At 41.6% G+C, this 22472-nt stretch overlaps 1 protein-coding gene across 3 annotated transcripts in view; it reads left to right on the top strand.

Annotated features, from left to right (window-relative positions):
- Positions 1 to 1423: 1423 nt before the first annotated feature.
- Positions 1424 to 22472, top strand: part of LOC111866785 (protein Wnt-11b-2) — a 69061-nt gene continuing 48012 nt past the window's right edge. The window contains exons 1-2 of one of the 3 annotated variants that reach the window (XM_033752411.1): positions 1424 to 1535; positions 10888 to 11620. In XM_033752411.1, the coding sequence (XP_033608302.1) occupies positions 11541 to 11620 (80 nt within the window). In that variant the 5' untranslated portion in view covers positions 1424 to 1535; positions 10888 to 11540. Of the gene's footprint in view, positions 1820 to 10887; positions 11621 to 22472 lie in introns of all 3 variants that reach the window. The other 2 variants (XM_033752412.1, XM_023856043.2) reach the window with 2 other exon arrangements.

Raw genomic sequence — 22472 nt, 5'->3', positions numbered from 1 at the left:
TGCAGAGATGTTATAAGCAAAGGATAATGTTAGAGCTTAGTCAGTTGACAGAGTTCAGTTTTCGGATATTCTGTGGACAGTAACGATGTGAGCAAAGAAGCTGAAGAATCTCCATTGTTAGGTTCCTTTACCTGGAAACGACTAGTGAAAGCATACTGAGAAGACAGTGATTTGTAAAATGTGGAAATCAGTGCTAGTGTTACAGTTATTCGTAGTTACGACCTGTAAGTGGTCAATAAATAAATTCACCAATACAAACCCCGTGACAAGTTTTATAAAAATCGATCAAAAGATGCGTTTATTAATAAGAAAACGGACATATGAGTACACGATTGCTGCACAGAAAGGCGACTCTGGATGAAGACTTTGAAGAGTCTCTCATTTTGAGAACTACCGAGACACTGCAGAAATAAGCCGCAAACCAGTAGCCTTTGTGACAAATTCATATCTCAGAGGCGGCAATAGGTGCGTTAAATTCATTTAATGCATTCAATTCATCGAAATAGTAAAACGAAGGTCAGATACTGCGTCTCCCTTACGAAGACTAACCGGTTAATGATGTCTGAAGGTACAATGTAAACCTATCCGTGTAACAGGCCATGGAGGCCAATAGGGTTGTGAGACGTCGAGACTCGTACATTTTCTAGACAATCGGCTCATAGATGGTGGTCAGGTTATCAGCCTTAGTACACGCCGGCCGTCCTTTACCCCCCAGGAAGATTGCTGGTACTCATTTCTGTTGGAGGCTGAATAGATCCCAGGGCCACAGTGCTGCTGGAAGAATTAGATCAATTGAAAAATAAAATGACATTGGGATTCGAACCCGCCAACTTCCGGCTTGTAGTACAGTGCTACACAGAATAACATGAAAGATGCTTCGTACATTCTTTCCGTGGCTAATATAAGGACGACGTTTCGATATCGTGACTGTGGAGCGTCCAAATGTAGAACGACAGATGAACTGAAAGGGAGGGATTATGGCCTAATTTAGGTGCTATCCTGGAAATTACTTGGAGGAACTTGGTGAAAACCACAAAAACCTCAGGTTATCCGGTGTTCTGGCAGAGATTCGAAAGGAGAGCCTCGAAAATAAAAGTCTAGACAGTTACCACTAGACAGACCTGTCCGGTTTTACACATCAAATTATATATATATTTAATAATTATACTTCAAATTTCTTAATGATACTACATGTAATCTCTTATGAGACGAGAAGCCTCAGACATTGTTAGCCTCATTAAGGGTGCTGAGAATGAAAGCCTTTACGAACATTTGCTTTGTGTGATGTGAAACAGTTATTCATTTGTTTCAGTGTGCTGGTTCCAACATGGTGGCAAGAAAAGAGCGGTTTTTTGGGTGGGGGAGAGGCGGGAGGAACCGACAACTTGAGCATCTCTGCAGTGAGCCTTCACATGGGAACAGGTACACACGTGCCTCAACAGCCTTCATTCGTTTCGTGACGCCATGACTGTGTAACAGTGCGAGCTAGTGACGATGACAACGGATCTGTGAGAAAAACAGCATCTACAACTGATGTATGCGTGTTGTGATTTAATGGTTCCTTACACATTTCGTACCTTGTATAATCAGTGAAGTAGGTTCTATTATGCACATTCGAATTTTGAATTATTTAACTTTGTTGGTGTTTACTATTGGAGATTATATAGAAAAATCAGGTTCCCAATAATTTTATCTCATTTCATGATAAATTTCGACTATTTCAAATCCTAGTGAAGTAGTGAAGTAGTGTTTTCAAACACGATGTTTAATTTTCTTCATAGCGGTGCAAATAATTCGGACAGCTTCCGTTCCTTGATTGGTAAGTCGATCATTTATCGATGCTGATGTTATCGAGTCTACGTAACATCGAACGATATGAGAAGGAGGTGAAGTTGTCGCCGTGGTTAATTAATTATGCGCTACGCCATGAAGATGTATGGCGAAGTGGAGGTATATCTTTACCATTCTCGACCACGGCACTAAATGGAGGTGAGTGGTGAGATAGACGCCCTGACCGCTTTATTCCCTGAGGAAAAGCCCCTGGAACTCATTGTACACGAGACTGAGTGCACCCCAGAATCGGTCTTGACGCTATTAAGTAGATAAAAATGTTCTTGCTCCCTTGCCGGCAATCGAACCATGGCCGTCCAGCCGTTAGGCCGTCGCTATAGCTACTGATGTATCCTGGTTTACAGCGTCGGATACTAGGGTGATTAATGAATGATGGATTGTAAAAAAAATTGGAAGGAATCAGTCGTGACCTAACTGGGGTACTACTATAGCGTTTGTGTAGAGGAACTTAACAAGAAAAACACCATTCAAGAATATCCGGTGTTCCGACAGAGATTCGAAACGAACAACCTCGAATACAAGTCAAGAGAGTTACCCTTTCCACCAGACTGTTTCATTTTGTGAAGCCTTATATTTCGAGTAATAAACGTGTACCCTATGGGATTCTGAATTATTACGCCGTATAATAGGGTAGGAACATATTGCCTCCATTATAATGGCAGGAAAAACCCTGAAGATGTAGACAGTAAGTTCCTCCGAAACGTCGGAAACACCCTGCCAGACTGCAAGGTGCACATAATATTTCATGAAAATATTAATTTGTTTTGTTTCTTGTATGGTTTATGTTTCGACCGAAAAGTCGGGCTCTTTCCTAACTGCAAGGCTCTACAATCATGAAGACTTCATCGTTATTACGTCTCAACGCCGCTTTCTTCTTCAAACCTGAATATTAGCGTATCTTAAATAAAACATGTTATGATTAGATACGAGTATGCAGAGTTGAGGGTTTAGTTTTGAAAAAATTAATTAATGAGGTGGCGCCAAATTCGTGGCAACTTATAGTAGAAAACGATGAGGGAGAGGCCCCTAATTAGGACGTAAACTTAGACTGTATTATCTAGAAACCCGTTATGCAGAGAACACGCACGGGGATGCTGACAGGTTAGATGTAGTAGAGACGAAATTCACTGCAAGCGAAGATCACTGCAGTACCTAAAGAAAAACATGTCCCTTTTCACTGCCGGCGAGGTTCAGTTCAGAGGCTACAGAAAAAAGAAGTCCATATTCACTGTGAGCGAGGTTCAGTTCAGAGGCTACAGAAAAAAGAAGTCCATATTCACAGTGAGCGAGGTTCAGTTCGCAGCTACGGAAAAAAAGATGTCCATATTTACCATGGGCGAGGTTCAGTTCAGAGGCTACAGAAAAAGAAGTCCATATTCACTGTGAGCGAGGTTCAGTTCGCAGCTACAGAAAAAAAATGTCCATATTCACCATGGGCGAGGTTCAGTTCAGAGGCTACAGAAAAAGAAGTCCATATTCACTGTGAGCGAGGTTCAGTTCGCAGCTACAGAAAAAAAATGTCCATATTCACCATGGGCGAGGTTCAGTTCAGAGGCTACAGAAAAAGAAGTCCATATTCACTGTGGACGAGGTTCAGTTCAGAGGCTACAGAAAAAAGAAGTCCATATTCACTGTGAGCGAGGTTCAGTTCACAGCTACAGAAAAAAAGATGTCCATATTCACCATGGGCGAGGTTCAGTTCAGAGGCTACAGAAAAAGAAGTCCATATTCACTGTGGACGAGGTTCAGTTCAGAGGCTACAGAAAAAAGAAGTCCATATTCACTGTGGGCGAGGTTCAGTTCAGATGTTAAAAAAAATACGTCCATATTCACTGTGAGCGAGGTTGAGTTCAGAGGCTACAGAAAAAAGAAGTACGAGAAGTGGGCGAGATTCAGTTCAGTGGCAATAGAACTAGACGTTTGTACAGTCGGTGAGGTAGGACCTGGAACCGTATAAAGAGGTTTTCCTTATCATTATGTGCGAAGTTTAGTCCAACGTCTACAGAAGGACCATTCCTCTTCACTCTCCGCGAGGTTGTTTCAGTGGCTAAACAAAAAGATATTCCTGAACCGCGTGCCTGAGTTCAGTTCAGCGGATACAGAAAGCAATGTCGCCACCCTTTTCGTGAGACGTTCAGCTTAATCCACTTGTTTTCCAATATTGGTCGGTTGGTTAAACTGTTGCTGGTCCTCGCCAGCACAACAAATCCTGATTGGAGGCCCCGTTGGAACCCCTAACCATATTTTCTTCCTTTCAAGATGTTTACCTATTTTGAAATGGAACTTCTCTTCAAGGATGGGATCGATCTGGCTACTACTAGTCCCTCCCCATCTATTGGGCTGGGATTGAATATTTGTCTATTTCTCTGGTACATTGTTACTAGTCCTCGCCAGCGCAGCCATTCTTGGTTATGAGTCCTAACCAGAATCTACTCTTTCATGACATTGCGGCCATAAAATAATGGGAACACATGTTCTCCCCCGATCACCGTAGTTAAGCAACATTTGGCGTGGTTAGTACTTGGATCCGTGTCTTACTGTGACACTGAGGTAGGCTGTTTTACATATGCGAAGTTTTTCTTGTGCCTTTAGTTGTTTCATGTGCGCAATACAACATGACAGAGAGGTTACAGTGTTACAATATTCTATGTATGTTGCCTGGGCGCATGCTTAATTTTACATTACTTACGGGGACACGCGGTAGCGTAGTTGGTTCATGCACGATGTTAAAAGCGGGAAGGTCCAAGTTCGAATACCAAAGAGGTCACTAAATTTTCAATTGACCTAATCCTTCCAGCAGCGGTATGGCCCTGGAGCCGACGCAGCCTCTAACAGAAATGAGTACCAGGAATATTCCTGGGGATAAAGGGCGGGGGGCGCGTAAGACTGACAAACTCACCGCCATCTGTGAGCTTATTGTCTGGAAAATGTGGGAGCCTCGACGTTTCAGCCCTATGGCCCTCCATGGCTTGTTACAAGTACAGTTTTACCTTTCAGCTTTCGGCATATTCAAGAAGCTCTTTATTGCCCCCTCTCTGATTCAGATAATATTCGTGTGATGGTTGTTCATGTGCGGTCCATTTAATGGCCATGTCAACGACAAAGACTATGTAACGTTGAATGTTAGACTGATGAACAAGAGGTGCGTTCCAAAGAATTTGAAAGAAGGCAGATTTCAGTGTCCCAACACTCGCCTGGGGGAACAGCAGGAAACTACGCTAAGATCCTGTAGGAATAGTGCGGTATGTGTCCCGAGATAGATTAAAATTCTGTACTTCCTGACTGTAATAAGACAGTGTCCTCACCGTCTGGAGCCACGCTTCTCAGCTTGTGAGTGCAGAATATGGTCAGAATAGGATACGAACATGGGAAAATATGTTGGAAGCCGTGATCTATTTTAAATCATTCTTTCAACGTTTTAACAGAGATCATAATAACCTATGCATTATTTACATAAAATGTTACCCAAATTTTTGACACTACGCCCTCCTCTTTCGTTTCCATTAAATTTGTGTCGTCTTACAAGTTTTTACTGAAATAAATTTAACCCTTTTTACTGATATTTATATTGTCACGTGTTTATGGCTACGTGACCAATAAAACCGGATTCTGGATTGGATGACTGGATTTATTAACATTTCTTTTATACAATCACAATCATTTTACCGCTATCGCTATTTTATCCACTTCACAAATCACCAGGACACATTAAGCCTTCTCAGTCTTCAATAGTCGTATTCTGGCAACGGATTTATAACAGTCTCACTGTGACTACAACACATATAAGTCTTCTCTTCTCAGGCTAACTTCGTTGTACTTTTTACTCCTCCACTTCTCATTCTCTCTTACTGACTGCTCACTTGAAATTCTGCCTTATACAGCCTCGAGGCGGACCCCACGGAAAACATTTTCTTCAGAATATGTGCTTATTGGTCCATTACCTAACAACGGGTATTTTTATTGTCGCGTATTGTTGTACGCCTTACCCAACAACAGGATGTTTACCAAGAATCTGTCTCCTCGGAGAGGTGTTCATCCAGCCGTTGTCTAGCAGTGGGACGATGCGTCACAGTATTATATTCTACGATCATTAACAAGTAATTAGTATCGTATCACATATCCAAGCAAAAATAATTGTAAATTAAAATGCTCCACAAAGTTCTTTGTCTTGTAATGAATAATGGTGACAAACGCTGGTGATCAACCGCTCTAATTTTTATAATGCTTGGATCAACAGTTCTGACCATCTCTTAAAGAAGAGATTAAATGCGCCTGAAAATTATTTCAGCCCAACAACACATTAAAAATTATTGTCATTATCATGGTCTAGCCCCCTTGGAAGCCCTCATGCTCACCTAGGGGCGAGCCCTCAGGTTGGAAATTACCGGTTTATACTAAATTAAGTTGGAATGTATTATTTGGTACAATCAAACTTGACATCAGCAAGTAATCAAAATGTCAAAAGTGTTTCGGCCATGCGTGGTCATCTTCAGTAACTTCCAGTTATGAAAGAAAATGGTACATTGAGAGTTCTGTCTTCTGGGAAATAGCGCTTTAGCAGTCAATTAGAAGTCGGAAGACGTTTCGGAGGAATATGTTATCTCCATTTTCAGAATTGGAAAATATATCAAACAAGAGACCAGCATCGACTGCGAACACAGCTTGCCATATTCTTCGACTCTGAAGTTGGAGGCGACATATTCCTCCGAAACGTGGGCTGACTTTCAACGGACCACATGGAGTTATATCCCAGAAGATAATCACTGCTGTTAGAACCTCAAATGCTACAAAATACTACGTCAGTTTACTATATGCAGTCTGCAGAGCCTGCAGGAAGTACTGACTCGTCTGTGAGTTATACTCAGTGACGTAACTCATTCACCCGTTTTCTTTTTGCTCACTTTGGTATCATTTTAATTCTTGTATTGGGGTTTTAGTAGGGCCTCTCTGGTAGAGTTAGGACGGTGTATCTTTTCAGTCTCTGTGTAGTTTCGCTGTTGTCTAGTAGGTTCACTGCTAGTGCATTTGTGTGGTTTTCTAATTTTCTTAGATATTTGGTATTCCACATTTTATTTCACTGAGCACTGTGTTCATCTGTAGATCTTCATGGATCCTGTGGCTATTTATGTACCAAGGTACGTTCAGAATGGATCGGAGAGTCTTGCATTGAAAGCGCTGGAGGATTTCGATGTTGGAACTGGAGGCTGTCCTCATAACTGACTTCCATAGTTCCATATGGGTTTGAGTACTGCTTTGTATAGGAGGAGTTTGCTTTCTGTTGACAGTCTTGATCTTCCGAGTAGCCAGCGAATTCGTTTCCCTTTCAGGTTGAATTGTTTTCTTTTGGTTTTGATGTGCTCTGCCCGTGCCAATCTTCTATCGAGATGCATGTGCAGATATTTTACTTGACTTTTCAGGGGTAGAGCAACACTGCACATTTGCACTGTCAGACAGCTTTGGTTACGTAGGGTGAATATAATATGTGTAGATTTGCTTTGAGTCATTTTAATTCTCCGTTTCTTCGCCCAATCGTCGATCTTATTGCTGGTGATTTAGAGTTTCATCGAGGCTATCGCTAGATCTTCACGTGTGGCTAAGATACATCAGCTCTACGCTAAATATTTAAACATTTTATATAGATCTCCATACTGAGAAATGTTAGTCTTTAAGGCCTGTTCACCGGACGTTGTATTTAACTTCTCTACTTGGATCGATGTCCTAAGATTGCCTTGGAAGAACTTCCGACGTCTATCGGCTCCAGCCATGCATAGCTGAAGATGTTAATTCTATTCCAGGTCTGACAGAAGTGACGAAATGTGGGCAGGAGGATTCCTGTTCGTACCCACATTTCGCTATATCTCCCATTACATGTAGGTGTCAGCTTAGTGTACAGTGTTCAGTCAGCAGTCCTGTTACCAGACTGCACTGCTCTCTGCCCAAGACCACTAGGAGCCTAGACAGTTTTATGCGAATAGACTGAAAACGGTTCTGACAATGGTGCATAATATCCAGAATTACTGGGGTTTCGGTCTTTGCCCATCGTCCGGTATTCTAGAAACTAGAAAACACAACATTTCGGTTATTAGAAATCTTCCGTCCTCATGTGAGAGGACAGACAGCTACTGTGCTGGGTATGTCGTCCAGTGATTGAGGTTAGCTCTTCCTAAGGGACCCTACAGAGTAGGCGTTTCCCTTTTCACATGAGGACTTGAAATGCGTCCATTTTCTGAAATGATGTGTTCGCTAGCTTCAAGAATACCGGACGATGGGCAAAGTCCGAGTTTTCGCGACGTCCCTTCAATGAGGAGCGTTGGCAACAAAGAATTCGGAAGACTGTTGGCTTCGTTGAAACATCTGGCTGGAATGGATAGCGACTTTGTATTTAATTCACTGTCCATCTTAAGTGTCTGAATATTTGGGAGAGTAACGAAAGACCCCAATCAAAAAATTTCACCTATAACAGACTTTCGACCAGATGCTATATTAAAAATTATTCTGGCCTATTCTGTGTACCTTTCTGCGAATTTACCAGACCGTAATGGACATCAGAAAGAAGTCAGACTGAGGGCAGCACTGTCGCGGTGAATAGCTGACAGTTGTCTTGAGTAGTATGAGAGATCAGAAAAACTCTACCAGAGGAGAAGCACATAATTCTCTGAAATCCAACGCATAACAAACGCTGCATAACAAACAAGCCATGCAGCGCGACAAATTTTAGAAGATCAAATTATAGTAAATCCTCACCAGTCCGGAGTAATTGTGGGGGAGGTCTTCCGGATTAGTGAAGCAAAATGTAGCCCTTAAAGAGAAGAAAACTTGGAAATTTTAGTGACATAAATAGTGCAGACGAAATTAAATAACAAAATATCACTGTAGAGCATTTATTTAGAAGCTATCGATAGAAGAGTCAGTTGCTCCGAATGTAATAAAGCAGGCAGAAAGAAAGTGTTAAGTTCTGTTTGAACAGAAAAGTGACACATCTGCCTTCCCAAATGCCATGTGACTTTTAAAGTAGGTACTCAACTGTGAACAGCATTTTTCGTTTTCCATATTTCAATCCGGATTAACTGTAAGCGGATTTTTGACCCATTTGCGCCATCATTGAAGGCGAGATAATAGAAGGAAATTGGCCTTCAAAATTACTACAGATCTTGTTAGTTAGTTAGTTAGTTATTGGAGAGGGTGGGTTTCCCCATGCACTGAGACCTGTATTGGTCCATTGTGCTTCCCTCTATGATTTCTACCAGTCTCTATATCCTACCGGTACTGGTGTTTACCATCAGTCCCGCCCAGCCAGCGAGACCGGCTCTACTGGCTGAGAAGTATCTATAATGCTTCCCCCATCTACCAGAGGTATTAGAGACTGCTGTTGGGCGGGAAACGTCCGTTAATTTGGCTCAGTGACCTCCTTTGGAGATATGAGGTTCTTTTACGTGCCGTAAAGCTACGACACGGGACCCACGGCTTAAAGTTCTTCCCGGAGGACTTGTTCCCTGAATTTTTCCGCCCTTAAAAATTCGAAGACCTCCGCCGGGTATTTGAACCCGCGTACTACGAGTCATGATGTGGGAACGTTACCTCTAGACTACGGAGGCCGCTACAGATCTTATAATTTGGCTAATATTTATAAAATCTGTATAAAAACGATTTCTTGAAAGTTCTTAACAGTAGAGTTATAGTTCATTAGCTCTCCCTTCTATACAGTACACAAACACAATTTAATGCCGCGTCTTCTGTTTTTATAGGACGTTAGACTCCTTGTATTATTATAATGGGTGTGTTTCTGGACATTAGCCATCGTCCTTAATTATATCACAACGTTTCGGAGACGGGGTTCTGTCTCCGTCTTCTGGCGGACGTACCCAGTTGGGAGACAGAATATTTCAGTCACGATAGCTGGTCTCCGGATTAGGTTACAACTCTTGGACCTGCCGAAAGGACAGCGTGAATGCTAGCCACTAGACAGAAACTCCAAGCGTCAGGAACTCGATATGGCGTCTGTTGCTAGGGACTGGAGACTGTTACTCGGAAGCGGTTTTTCTGAGAAGTCAGACTGAAAGAAACTGGCAACGGCTGCGTGGCTATCGGTGCGCCGTAAAACACAGTCTGGTTAATGGGTTTGTGGTAAATCTTTACATGGTTGTCGGGTGTGCGATAATACAATGTGTGCTGAAACATTTTGCTGGGAAACGAAGCCTGATTATTGTGTGTGTGTTAGAAATACGCTCCGTAAAATCTAATGTCTAACGTTCAGTCACATGTTCAATTATTTTACTTTACAGCAAGCAGAAGTACTCATCCTTCCCTCGGGATCTATTTGTGTTCCTTATTAATATATAAATATATTCTATTGGGAAAAATAAATGAATAAATAACCCGAAATTAAAATAATACTCTTTATTTTTATGTAATTAAAGATCCCCACTGGAATGTTTTCACATCGCTTTAAGAACTGTACGGAGCCGGTATAGCTCAGGCTGACTATGGGATGAACGGTCGAGGGGTCAGAGTTCAAGTGAGGCCCATCCAACTTTCTAGCCAATGAGTAACGGAAGCTCTTTCCTCGGGGTGTAAAGGGCCCCGGATGTGAAGATCTCCTCTCACATATATCCATTTCCCCCATTACGATTCCATGGTGTAGTGCTTAATTAGTTAAGCACCATATACATATATTGGTAATAATTCGGAGGCCGGTCACGGTAGCCGAGCGGTCTAAGGCATGCACTGTCTTCGCTCGCTCGGAAGCCGGGATCGTGGGTTCGAATCCCACTCAGGGCATGGGTGATTGTGTGCGTTTTTCTATGTTTGTCTACAGGTAGAGGCCTTGCGATGAGCTGATCACTCGCCCAAGGAGTCCTACCGTATGTGTAAGATCTAGAAAAACCGAAGTGAACGGAGTTCATGGACGTAGGCCTAGGCCCACTGGGGCTGTAGTGCCAAGGAAAAAAATAATTCGGAGTCAGTTTCATATCTTTAAGTATTGTTTATTAGATCCGTTGTGGAAAACAGAAAATTTACATTTTTCTTTATTTTTAGCCGAACAGAAGTTACTTCTCAGTATGAAGTAGCAATTTCTACCCGTGAACACACAAATTAACCCGTGGTTCTACAGCTCAGATTCTGGGTACCTTGCAGGCACGAAACTCATGTACGAGGTTACTGGTATGCTCTCCATATGTGACAGCGAAACTTACAGAGAAGGACCCATTTGAACTGTGATTTGTTGCAGAATTTCGACATATATTTTGCGGATTTCAGTGAGATTTGGAAGGAAATATAGTGAGTATATTTATTCAAACGCAGAAGAGGAACATTTGATTTCGGACAGTTGGTATGTGGGATTTCCATAAGAGAATTAGGTTATGTCATCAGTTTGCTTCACAACAAACATGAAAACATTTGAGTGTGTAAGATCAATTTGTTATAAAATTGTTTTTAAATGTAAGGAAAGACATCTTTCGTGCTGTGAGTTAGTCATCAGTGTGTCCAACAGAAACAGACAATGTAACCTTTGAGGACACTCCTACATCTGACTTAAAAATGGCTTCATAAATTCATAAAGTCAACTAAGGTCTGAGCTGTTGCAAAACTTACCTTGACGAGCAGTGAGAAGTCTTCATAAATCCGCAGTGAATATTGTGTATTGTGACTATGCTGGGTGTGTGAAGGGGTCCGACGGATGGAGTTACATGAGTAGGAAGATGCAGCTGCTGGTGGTCCTTCTGCTGATTGTCTGCTGGCTGGACCAGGCCGACACCATCCGCTGGCTGTAAGTAAAATTGCATACGTTTATGGTGAAAAGTTTTGATTCGGCCTTATGGGGCTTCTAGATGTGAGAAATCTGAGATTGGTTTGACCACCAGCTGGCTCTGTGTGCACGATTATACTTCAACGAAACACTCGGGTTGCTTCAGAACATAGGTCAGCTGCAAGTGGAGAGTTATATGATTTCGCTGAGACATTCAATTTGAAATTAGCCGTCCGTTACATGTGTCAGTCCCTTAGTCGTAACCAAAATCTTATTCCATCTTTTTGGAACCTTCAACACAAATTTCGCTGTGTCTAATATTTTGTTAAAAGTCCACTATATGTTTTGATCTATACTGTTCATTTTCAGGGAGTGATGAAACCGAAAACTTCAACAAGTAAATTGGTATTCGTTTTTCACTAGTTCAGGTGTTCCATGTAGTCCCATCTGAAGATGACCAGTATAGGTCGAAACATAGAGTGAATTTTTAAAAAATGTTAGACAAAAATAAGATGAAATGTTATTAAGAGCTTATTATAAAACATAACAGTCTCTAGATATTAAAGATAAATCTATGATTTTAAATTGTAAAACATTTGGTCTGTAATGCAACAAAATACAACACTAAACTATATTTAATTCATTAAAAAGTGTTTGTTAATGTTTTAAAATATCATTAACTATATATATATTCGTTGTTCTTGCTCCTATACGTTTCGGCTGCACGTGGGCCATCACCAGGCAACACTTATTACTGGTATTTGGGGACACCACTGCGCTGCACATTTTGTCCTTTGTACCCTCGGCACATGGTTGTTGTTGTTAATTTGATTCGTAGGATATTAGGAAAGTACAGGAAAACTAGGTGGGATTGAAATTACGAGTAAATGGAACACATCAGCTGTTGGTCCATGCCGATGATGTGAATCTATTGGGTGATAACATAGATACCATAAACAGAATAACACACGGACTTCAATTGACGCAAGTGAGGAGGTTGGTCTAGAAGCAAAGACAGAGAAAACTAAGTATATTTTGCTGTCTCGTCACCAAAATGCAGGGCAAAATCATGACATAAAGATAGCTGACAGATGTTTTGAAAATATGGAATAGTTCAGATATTCGGGAACGACGATAAAAAATCAGAATCTAATTCAGGAGGAAATTAAGAGGAGATTGAGCTCGGGTAATAATTGCTACCATTTGGTCCAGAACCTTTTGACTTCCCGTATGCTGTCTAAAAATCTAAAATTTTATATAGAATTATAATTTTACCTGTGGTTTTGTACAGATGCGAATCTGGTCTCTGACATTCACGCAGTTCGCTTGCTGCCAAAGCAGTAAACACCTTCCATGCAGTTAGGTGTGGCTTTCTCAGATGTACTTTGACATTAAAGACAAAAAGAGGTGAAGAAAGGGGAGGTTTCTACTTAAATTTATGAAAGAAAATTTCATATACGTCACGATCCTCACGCACAAACGAAAGAGGTATCCTGGGATTTTTTCCTATTTCTACGGAACGTATATCTGTCCAAGTATCTGTAATTCACTTTCCATAAATTGTACTACACTGAAATAAATTGTTCAAGCAGTCTACAGGTTTGAAAATTGGACACAGATTTACGTATGGGGCTGTTGTCACGTTGGTGCCTGAAAGGCACGTATCTGCAGCGGACAGCGATGCTTTTGACAGCGGGCGACCTTGAAAATGCAGCCCGGTTGGAAACACATCAGAAATGTTGGCATCCATTTGGAAACGCGTGTTGATCTCTGCATAGACGGCAAAACAACGTACGCGTGGCTTCACTTCTGCCCAGAATATGTCTCTATAGACCTGGAGTCTTGTGTCAGAAACCAAGTTACCCAGAATTGGAAGCATTCAGAGCCACCCTACCAGAGTTACTTTACGACTAGCGGTTTGCCGCCAATCAGTTCTTCTTGGCGCCAAGACCCTTGAGAACCACGACCAGTATTGCGATTTTCCAACTGAACACTTGCGCTTATAGTCCTTAAGAAACATCCTCTCTGATGAGAGGAGGGAGTCTGTCGTTTAAAATTGCTGCTGGGCCTCGCCAGCGCAATTCTGAGGTCCATGTCCCACGGGACTCATGAGCATATTTTACTGTCTCAAATTCGAGTCTCCCCTAATCTGTAGGGTCAGGTCTCCGTTTTTATATGCCCCAGGAATAGGGTGGCCCACTTATAGCCCCAGGCAATGGTATCCCTTTTCGTCGCCTCCTACGACTCGCAGGGCTCCTGTGGAGGTATTCGACCTAGCCTTCACATGGGATGATCCTCATCTGCCACCCTGCCTTGACAATCTGCTCGTTATCAACTGCAAAGTTCATGAGATGAAGACGTGACGAAGAACAGAGACTTAGCAACCGCGGGCAGAAACCGGTTGCATCTCTCTGATATTTTACTGGGAAGAACAGGACACCGAAGAGAAACGTCGGAGAATGTAAAATCTTCCTCGGTCGAAATCCAAACAGATGAGTGAGGAAGCCTGCCTACAATTCGACCGTCCCCAGATCTACTTCCGGAACATCCTGAGTGCTCTCGTGTGCTGAATCAGTTGGCGGATCAGTAAAAACCCGCGCACTCTTGGCAAATAGAATGCCTTGTTATGTTTCCGCGTACTTTACAACGAACTCAGAGATAATGTTGGCAACGGCACCCAAGATTATCAGATCTTTACAATTCGCGGTATTTTCGACGTAGCTACCAACTGAGCAATATTTCAGGCCGTTAGTCGTTGGGTTCTCATCGCGGTTGCCTGGGTTCGAGCCCAGGTCAAGTCATATGGTGTTTATGGTGGATAAAGTGGCACTGGAACAAGTTTACTGCGAGTACTTCGGTTTCCCCTTCCAATTCTCATTCCACCGACTACTCCACACTTATCATGTATCATCCGGGGCTGGTGGAATAGACAAATAGTGGCCGACGAACCAAGTCGACTTAGTCTCACCCCGAACCAAGAAACTAAAAAAGTAAACAAAACTGGCTAAGATGCAAAATTATGAAGGACAGTTCCTTTTGGGATGTGATGTAGTGTAGTCTAGTAGACGTTCACCAACGTTTCGGAGGAATGTACTGTCACTAACTTCAGGGCGAAGAATAAGACGAGCAAGCAAGAAACATTGTAAGCACAGGATCTGAGATTCTCAAAACAGTGATTATGAAGAGTTTTATCTCCTGGCATATGACTCAATTTAGTCAGCTGAAACGCAACTGAGGTTTCGGAGGACAAGATCGCCTGCATAAAGTCGGTTGATTTGCAGCTGAATATGTTACATCCAAAAATATGTAACTCCTCATATTTACCGCTGTGAGAACCTCAGCACTAACAATGCTCCCACATCAGATGTTCGCACGACCGTCATGTTGATATCTTACTAGCATGGAGTTCAAAATGATAAATGTAGAATGGGTTCTCATGACAGTATGACATTCATGGCAACTTTTATGAGAGTCTCTTGGATTATAAAATAATAAAGGCAGCAGAAGGAGAAACAAAACACACAAGAAGAGACAGATCTATACACATTTCATGGAGATGTCTGCCAAGAACTGTAGTATATCAGAGGAAATTTTAAGAAGCACTTTTGTGGGCTCTAGAATCCTGCTGCAGTATGTTGTCACGTGTAATGGTTCTTCATGACTTATGAGACGGGTTTTTGATTGGATGATTGGATTTATTGCACCTTACACATTCATACACTCGGGACTACAGGCAATACAGCGCTATCGATGATTTACACACATTACAGTTACCGTTCCACATGCACTAGGATTCTCAGTCTTCATTTACCGTGTCCTGGCAACGAATTTATTACAGTCTCACTGTCACTTCAGCTCACACATGAAGTCTTCTTTGCACAGCCTAATTCTCTCCTTGCCGTTATTCTGCAACTGCCAACTCAATTCAGTTCCTCATATTTCGACAAGTTGGCGTCCCGAAACTCGACTCTATCCCAGACTCCACTACTATTCTATACTGCTCCATGCTGCCGAACACTTCTTTATAATCACTTGGCACTGACCAAACGGAAAACACCGTCTTCTATCACCCAGTATTGTTTTAGGCGTGTTTACCTCTCTATTTCATAACAACGGTAGCGGAGCGGATCGCATAGAAAACAGTCTCTCTATTGTTGAGGAGTGTTTACGGCTGGGAAGTGTTTACCGAGCCGTTGCCTAGTAATGGGTATACACGTCACAATATTAAAGTTTTTATGTTGAGAGATATTTTGTGCACGTCTGTTAATGTCTGTGGAATATCTCATATGTTCTGCCCTAGGTTTCGATTATTGCAAAAAGGACCTGTAAGTGTCTGTGGCCCTTAGTACCAATATATACCAGCCGATCAGTAATCAAGGGACTGAAGCGGTTGAAGCCATAATTCAAGAAAGCAGAGTTTCTGTTCAACATCGATTCCGATTAAACGAGGTTTAATTATAAATAAATTGCCTATTAAAAAATCGTCCGGCACGCCGTAGCGTAGTTAGTTGAGGCACAATGCTACAAGCCGGAAGGTCGCAGGTTCGATTCCCAATGAGGTCACTGGATTTTTAATTGACCTAATCCCCCCAGCTGCACTATGGCTCTGGGGTCGACTCAGCCTCTTAACAGAAATAAATACCAGAAATCTTCCTGGGGGTAAAGGGCGGCCGGCGCTTAAGGCTGACAATCTCACCTCCATCTGTGAGCCGATTGTCTAGAAAAAACGTAGGAGCTTCGACGTCTCGCAATCCTATGAGCCTACACGGCCTGTTACAGGGATAGCTTTTTTATAATTTAAGAATTCAAAGCTATAAACATTTGTGTACTTAAGCAAGCATGCAAATTCAGTGTACCTTTCTGTACGAGCACTAAAGTGAATTCTACACATCTTACATTAATTTCATTCAAATCCCTAGAGCCATTCATTTATACCATTTTTACAATTTCTTTTTGCCACTTCATATTCTAGTTCTTAGCATGGATAGAGTGAAAGAAAAATAGATCCCACACAAAAGATCTTGCTATATTTGTGAAATATATACACTGATATAACTAATCGGAAGGTGCCATTTCCTAGTAGCTGAAATCTGGTGGATGTTAAGTACAATGCTGGGATAAGCATGTAGCATTTGAGGTTATCACAGCCGTCGTTATGTAGAGTTATAACTTCTGAAATATAACGACGTGTAGATCGTTGAAATTCGGAAAAACATGTCGCCTCAGTTTTCAGGGTCAAAATCTGTTTTATACCTGTGTAAGATTTGAGGCTTTCACGGCGGTGACTATGAAGNACGTTCCTTCGAAACGTCGGTTAACACCACATATACACGGTGCCAAATCCCAGAAGACTGCTTTCTTCATTGTTTTATACCTGCTTCACGCTGGTTCCTTTCTTCGCTGCTTCTTCGCACCTTAATATGGAGGCGATATGTACCCTCCAAATGCCGGCCAGTTTTCTTTCAACGGACTACACTACAGAACTCTTCATCTCCAGAACTTCTGCCTCTCTCTTAACGCTGCTGTCACATTCGATGGATTCTACTCTGCCGTTTATATAAAGTCAGTGTCACACACAGACATATTAGATTATTTTATGCATTCCTTGCAGTGCTGAACAAATTCTTTTAATAGAGGTAACTGAGTTATGTTACTCCTTTCTAACGGACCGAAATCTCTCGCTTGAGAGAGCATTCTTTAGAATACTGGACGATGGACAAAGTCCAAAACTCCTGTTATCCTAAATGTTATACAGCATCTCAAAACACTTTAGAAACTACAAATTATTTTAGCCTGGCTGTGATTTTGCAATTGATGATGTCAGCGTTTGAGCGGACATTACCGGCTGGATAACGATAAGGACATGCTTCTTTGTACAGAATCATAAATGCGAGAGATTTGTGCAGGACAAAATAAATTGCACATAATTTGACATAACAAGAGTTTAGTCTGATAACAGCATAGCAAGAAGTTGAGAAACCTCGTCTTCTTACTTAGTAAACATTGCAACTCCATATACTTAGTGTTGTCTGAATTCAAGTTGAATTTCTTTATTAATTTAGAGTATCACCACTCATTCACTCATGGAGCTGAGCCCTTCTTGAGAGACCTCCAATTGTACAGCTACTCAAAACTTCCCGGGCTTTTATGGAGCCCGAAGGTTTATTAACGTGTTCACAAGAGCCCTCCACTGGTTCCTATCCTGAGCCAGATAGATCCAGTCCATACCATCCCATCCTATCTCTCTAAGATCCATTTTAATATTGTCCACCCACCTACATTTTGGCCTTCCTAGTGATCTCTTTCCTTCTGGCTTTCCCACCAATATCCTATAAGCATTCCTCTTCTCCCCCATTCGTGCTACATGCCCTGACCATCTCATCCTCCTTTACTTGATCATTCTAATTATACTTGGAGAAGAGTACAAGTTATGAAGCTCCTCATTATGCAGTTTTCTCCAACCTTCCGTCACTTCATCTTTCTTCTGTCCAAATATTCTCCTCACTAATTCAAGGTCTCTGAGACGTAATTTAGAAATTACAGATATTCCAGATATTCCTGAATATCTGTTTCCTGCAGTTAAAATCCAAATCATATACAGTGTAAAGAGATGTAGATTAAGGTAAGGTATATGTCCCGTTCATTAATTATCCGTCCACTGGGTCATGTTCTTCCCATCTCTATCTCTGGAAACCATAATCTCTTTCAACGACGGTTGCTCTATCGTGTCAGGGCAAATTATGATAGGTTACACACTTCATCGATTACTGCTAACTACTTCCTAAATTGTTCAGAAGTACAGTAGTATCGAACCATCTAATTTTTAAGTGATTAAGAAGTACCGTAGTACCGAACCACCTAATTACTAAATCGTTCAGAAGGACAGCAGTACTGAACCATCTAATTTATAAATGGTTCAAAAGTGTAACAGTGCCGAACCATTTAATTTCTAAATGGTTCAGAAGAACAGTAGTACCGAACAAACTACACGTAATTTCTAAAATTTCAGAAGTACCGCAGTACCGAACCATCTAAATTCTAAATGGTTCAGAAGTGAACAGTACCGAACCATGTAATTTCTAAAGTGTTCAGAAGTACCGCAGTACCGAACCATCTGATTTCTAAATGGTTCAGAAGTGAAGTAGTACCGAACCATATAATTTCTAAAGTGTTCAGAAGTACCGCAGTACCGAACCATCTAATTTCTAATGGTTCCGAATTGCAGCAGTACTGAACCACCTACATTTTAATGTTGAGAATTCCAAACGGATGACATTAAAGTGCTTAAGCTTTCACACCCAGCCCTAGAGAGCCTAATGACCTAAGGAATGGAAGATCTGTTCTCTTCGCACCTCGGCAATCATTAATTAGCACGGCCATAAACACTGCGCGTCACTTTGTGTCTGGCATGCTGCCTGTTCACATGAGACCAGCCCCGCGTATATTCATTCATTCATTCCAATTAAAATAAATCCCATTTTAGGATATTCAAATAATTCGTTAGAATTGTTTAACAGTATCCTATCGCCTGTTTGTGGGAGGAACCGAAAAGGCGGAGTTGAAAAGCTTTGAGGCTTTCCCCCCTTTACAAACAGATTCACACACTTTTCTTTCGGCACCTTTTGCTTCTACGATTATACCTCTGGCTTGAAGTACTGATGAAAAGATAAAGAAATGCATTGGAAGTTTTATTGGTGATAATCAACATTTTACAGCTTTAAAAGTCCACAGAGATGTTAACTGTTTGCTTAGAAGTCTGCGCTTCCTGTGGAATGGCCGCGAGGGAGCTCAAGAGAGGGGGGGGGGAGGTGGGGCTAGTTTATGTATGAACACTGAAAAGAGTTTGCTGGAAATGTGATGGAATTGTAGGTCGGTGTGTTGTGATTGGTTGGAGATGGGAAGGTCCCAGGAGATTCATGGTAGCCAAGATCATCACTCCAAGTGTCACAAACGCACAGGTATCCCTCCACTTACATGAATTTTGGCGTTTACTCGGATTCATGTGAATTTTCTGTTCAATATTTCTATTGAACATGAAACATAATAAAGACATGTGATTAAAAAAGGCTAATATTTGTAAACGGCTAAAATTGGCGATAATAAAGTTAACTGAATTGCGTATTTTCAATGATAAATATAGGTAGTGACGTCAAACGTGTAATAGGTAACGGAACATGCCCCAAACCTAACACTTATGTTGAATTTGCTCTGCTACGGTATCTGTATTATAAAAATATATGAAATTTAATTATTTGTAACAAAAGAAAATGCTAATGTGGAAAACAATAAATTATATTGTGTCATTCAGTAGGTATTTTTTTAAATAAATTGAATCATTAGGACTACAGTGAGCACTACTTCCATGATAAAAGCATTCACGTCCAAATATCACTATTTTTCTGACAGGTATTAAATTATTGAGAACTCAGAACTGAAAAGGCCGGCACTGAACGAATAAAAGAATGCATACTAAAACCTGCAGTGTTTCCTGTTATCGTGTAATTTAAAGCATAACTACGTGTATATAAATTCAGGAGCAGAGGTGGCGTAGTCGGTACAGAGAGACTGGCTAGGGACTGGATGACTGAGGCTTCAGAGTTCGAGTCCCGGTATAGTCAAGAATATTCACTTTCCCAAATCGTCCATACAAGCTCTGGGGTCCACCCAATATTCTATGCAATTGGTACTGGGGGCTCTTTCCTCGGAGGTAAAGCGGTCGGGGCGTGAAGCTGACCACTCAGCTCCACGTAGTGCCGAGGTCAAGAAAATGTGGATCTATATATCAACTGCCCCATACGCCTTCATGGCGTAGTGCTTAATTCGTTGAGAACAGGGATAAATTTATTTTTTACTATATAAATTCACAAATAAATTATTTAACCATGTTAGCTGCGTTCCTTCGTCACCACGGCATGGCCCTTCCTCAGGTTACGGATGGAGGAGACAGCCTCTATGTATGGGGGGTAGCTGCGAACATATTGAATAAGCAGTCGCGGACAGCCGAGAAGGGGTGGACGTCCAGTTGGGGGTTGGGCGTGGGACTAACAACTCCTGAACGTAAAAAATAACTGGTTATAAAAGTCACAAAAGGGTCTCGGACCTGGAGGAATTCTTGGATAAATGACATAGACTAAAGAAAATGGGCACGAGAGTTAAAATGGATCTTGGAGAGACAGGATGCGAAGTTGTGAAATGAACATTCTCCATAAAAAGCTCGCTGGTAACTTCTGGAATAGCTGCACAACTGGCGGCTTCTCAAGAAGGGCTCAGCTTTTCTCAGAATACATAGAAACTACTTCACTCAAGAGCATTAAAGTGTTGATGTTTGTAATATAGATTCAGTATGTTTTCTGTTGTGGTTTTTAGAGGAACTTCAGGGTTAAAATCTGACCGACAAAAAAAAATCCGTGGCTGTAGTCCGCAAGCGAACCATACCGACCGAGCGACCGCCTCTTATCGGCAAAGTTAGTACCAACTTTTGCAGATAGAGGGTGTCACGTGGTCAGCGCAACGATTCCCCACGGCCGTTAATCTCGGTTTTTTAGACCGAGAGCTGCTATTTCCTTGAAATAGCCCCTCAATTATCCTTACGAGGCAGAGTGGATCCCGTTCCAGACCAACTATTTTTCAGAAAATCTGGTAGCGCCGGGAATCGAACCCGGGACCTCTGGATCTGTAGTCAGGAACTCTGACCACTAGACCGCAGAGGCGGTTCGACAGCTTTATCAATATCTGTAGACTTTGGCAGAGCTGAAATTAGGTGGGGCAACAGTAGGCTTAGCTCTGTGTGTGTGTGTGAGGGGGGGGGGAGATGTATTGAGTTCCGCCCTGGGCTCAAGCGAGTGGGCCGTACTAAAACATATCTCAGTCACTTGGCTTCTTCGGGTTCAACTGCAAAATGACCTAACTCCCTACAAACCTTACCTAACAGCGATTATCGAATTGGTTGAAACAAGCTGAAACGTGGATCAGGAGACCTCGTGTCCCGACTGATGATTTCATGGGTTTCCTCAGTTCTTCCCTATATATGGCGGTATACCACTTCAAATTAATCCACGATTGCTTCCTTCCACATCCATTCATATTCATTATGCACAAATCACCCTATCATTCGATACTATATCACATGAACTACTGACAACATCATTAAATCGATGACAGTGTTCTTGACATTGTGACGTTCAGTATCCTTCCCAAACGGTTTGAAGAGCAATGTATTGTCACGATTTAGGGGTGGATGACTATAAATGGGGTATAGATTGAACATCAGATTTACTGACACAACTCAGAAGTACAAGTAATTACATGACCACCGCTAACCTCCACGCTTTACAAATTTATAGCACACGTTCAGTCATTTCCAGCCTGCAGTGTCTTCACCAGCCGTCACCTGGCAACGGCTTCTAACAGCGGATATTCTTTACAGGCAGGAGCGTAAGACTGACAACCTTACCGCCATCTTTGAGCCGATTATCGAAAAAATGTGGGAGCCTCGACGTCTCACAACCTTACGTGCCTCCACGATTTATTACAGGGATAGCTTTACTTTCTTTTATTTTAAAGAAATGTTATATGTGGGGTTCCCACGGTGATGACTATAAACAGGATAAATGAAAAAGCTAAATAGTTCCGTTCAGTGTGATTTGTTAAGATTTTCTTGTTTCAATTATTCACGCTCTTACATGTTTCAGTCTTCAGAGACCATCTTCAGAGGGACACCTTTACATCAATACTGTTAGAAGACACTATTACAGTATATGTTCTAAAAGTTAAAATATACACATACAATATAAATAATATACAATTGGCTGTAAAATCTAAAGTCTTTACAACTACAGCGGCTGTTGCAATACATTAAAATATTTATAGTTAA

This window comes from Cryptotermes secundus, unplaced genomic scaffold (assembly GCF_002891405.2).
Source record: "Cryptotermes secundus unplaced genomic scaffold, Csec_1.0 scaffold384, whole genome shotgun sequence".
In the NCBI taxonomy this organism is placed as follows: domain Eukaryota; kingdom Metazoa; phylum Arthropoda; class Insecta; order Blattodea; family Kalotermitidae; genus Cryptotermes; species Cryptotermes secundus.
The sequence above is the reverse complement of the archived record's forward strand: the minus strand, read 5'-3'. Positions and strand labels throughout refer to the sequence as shown.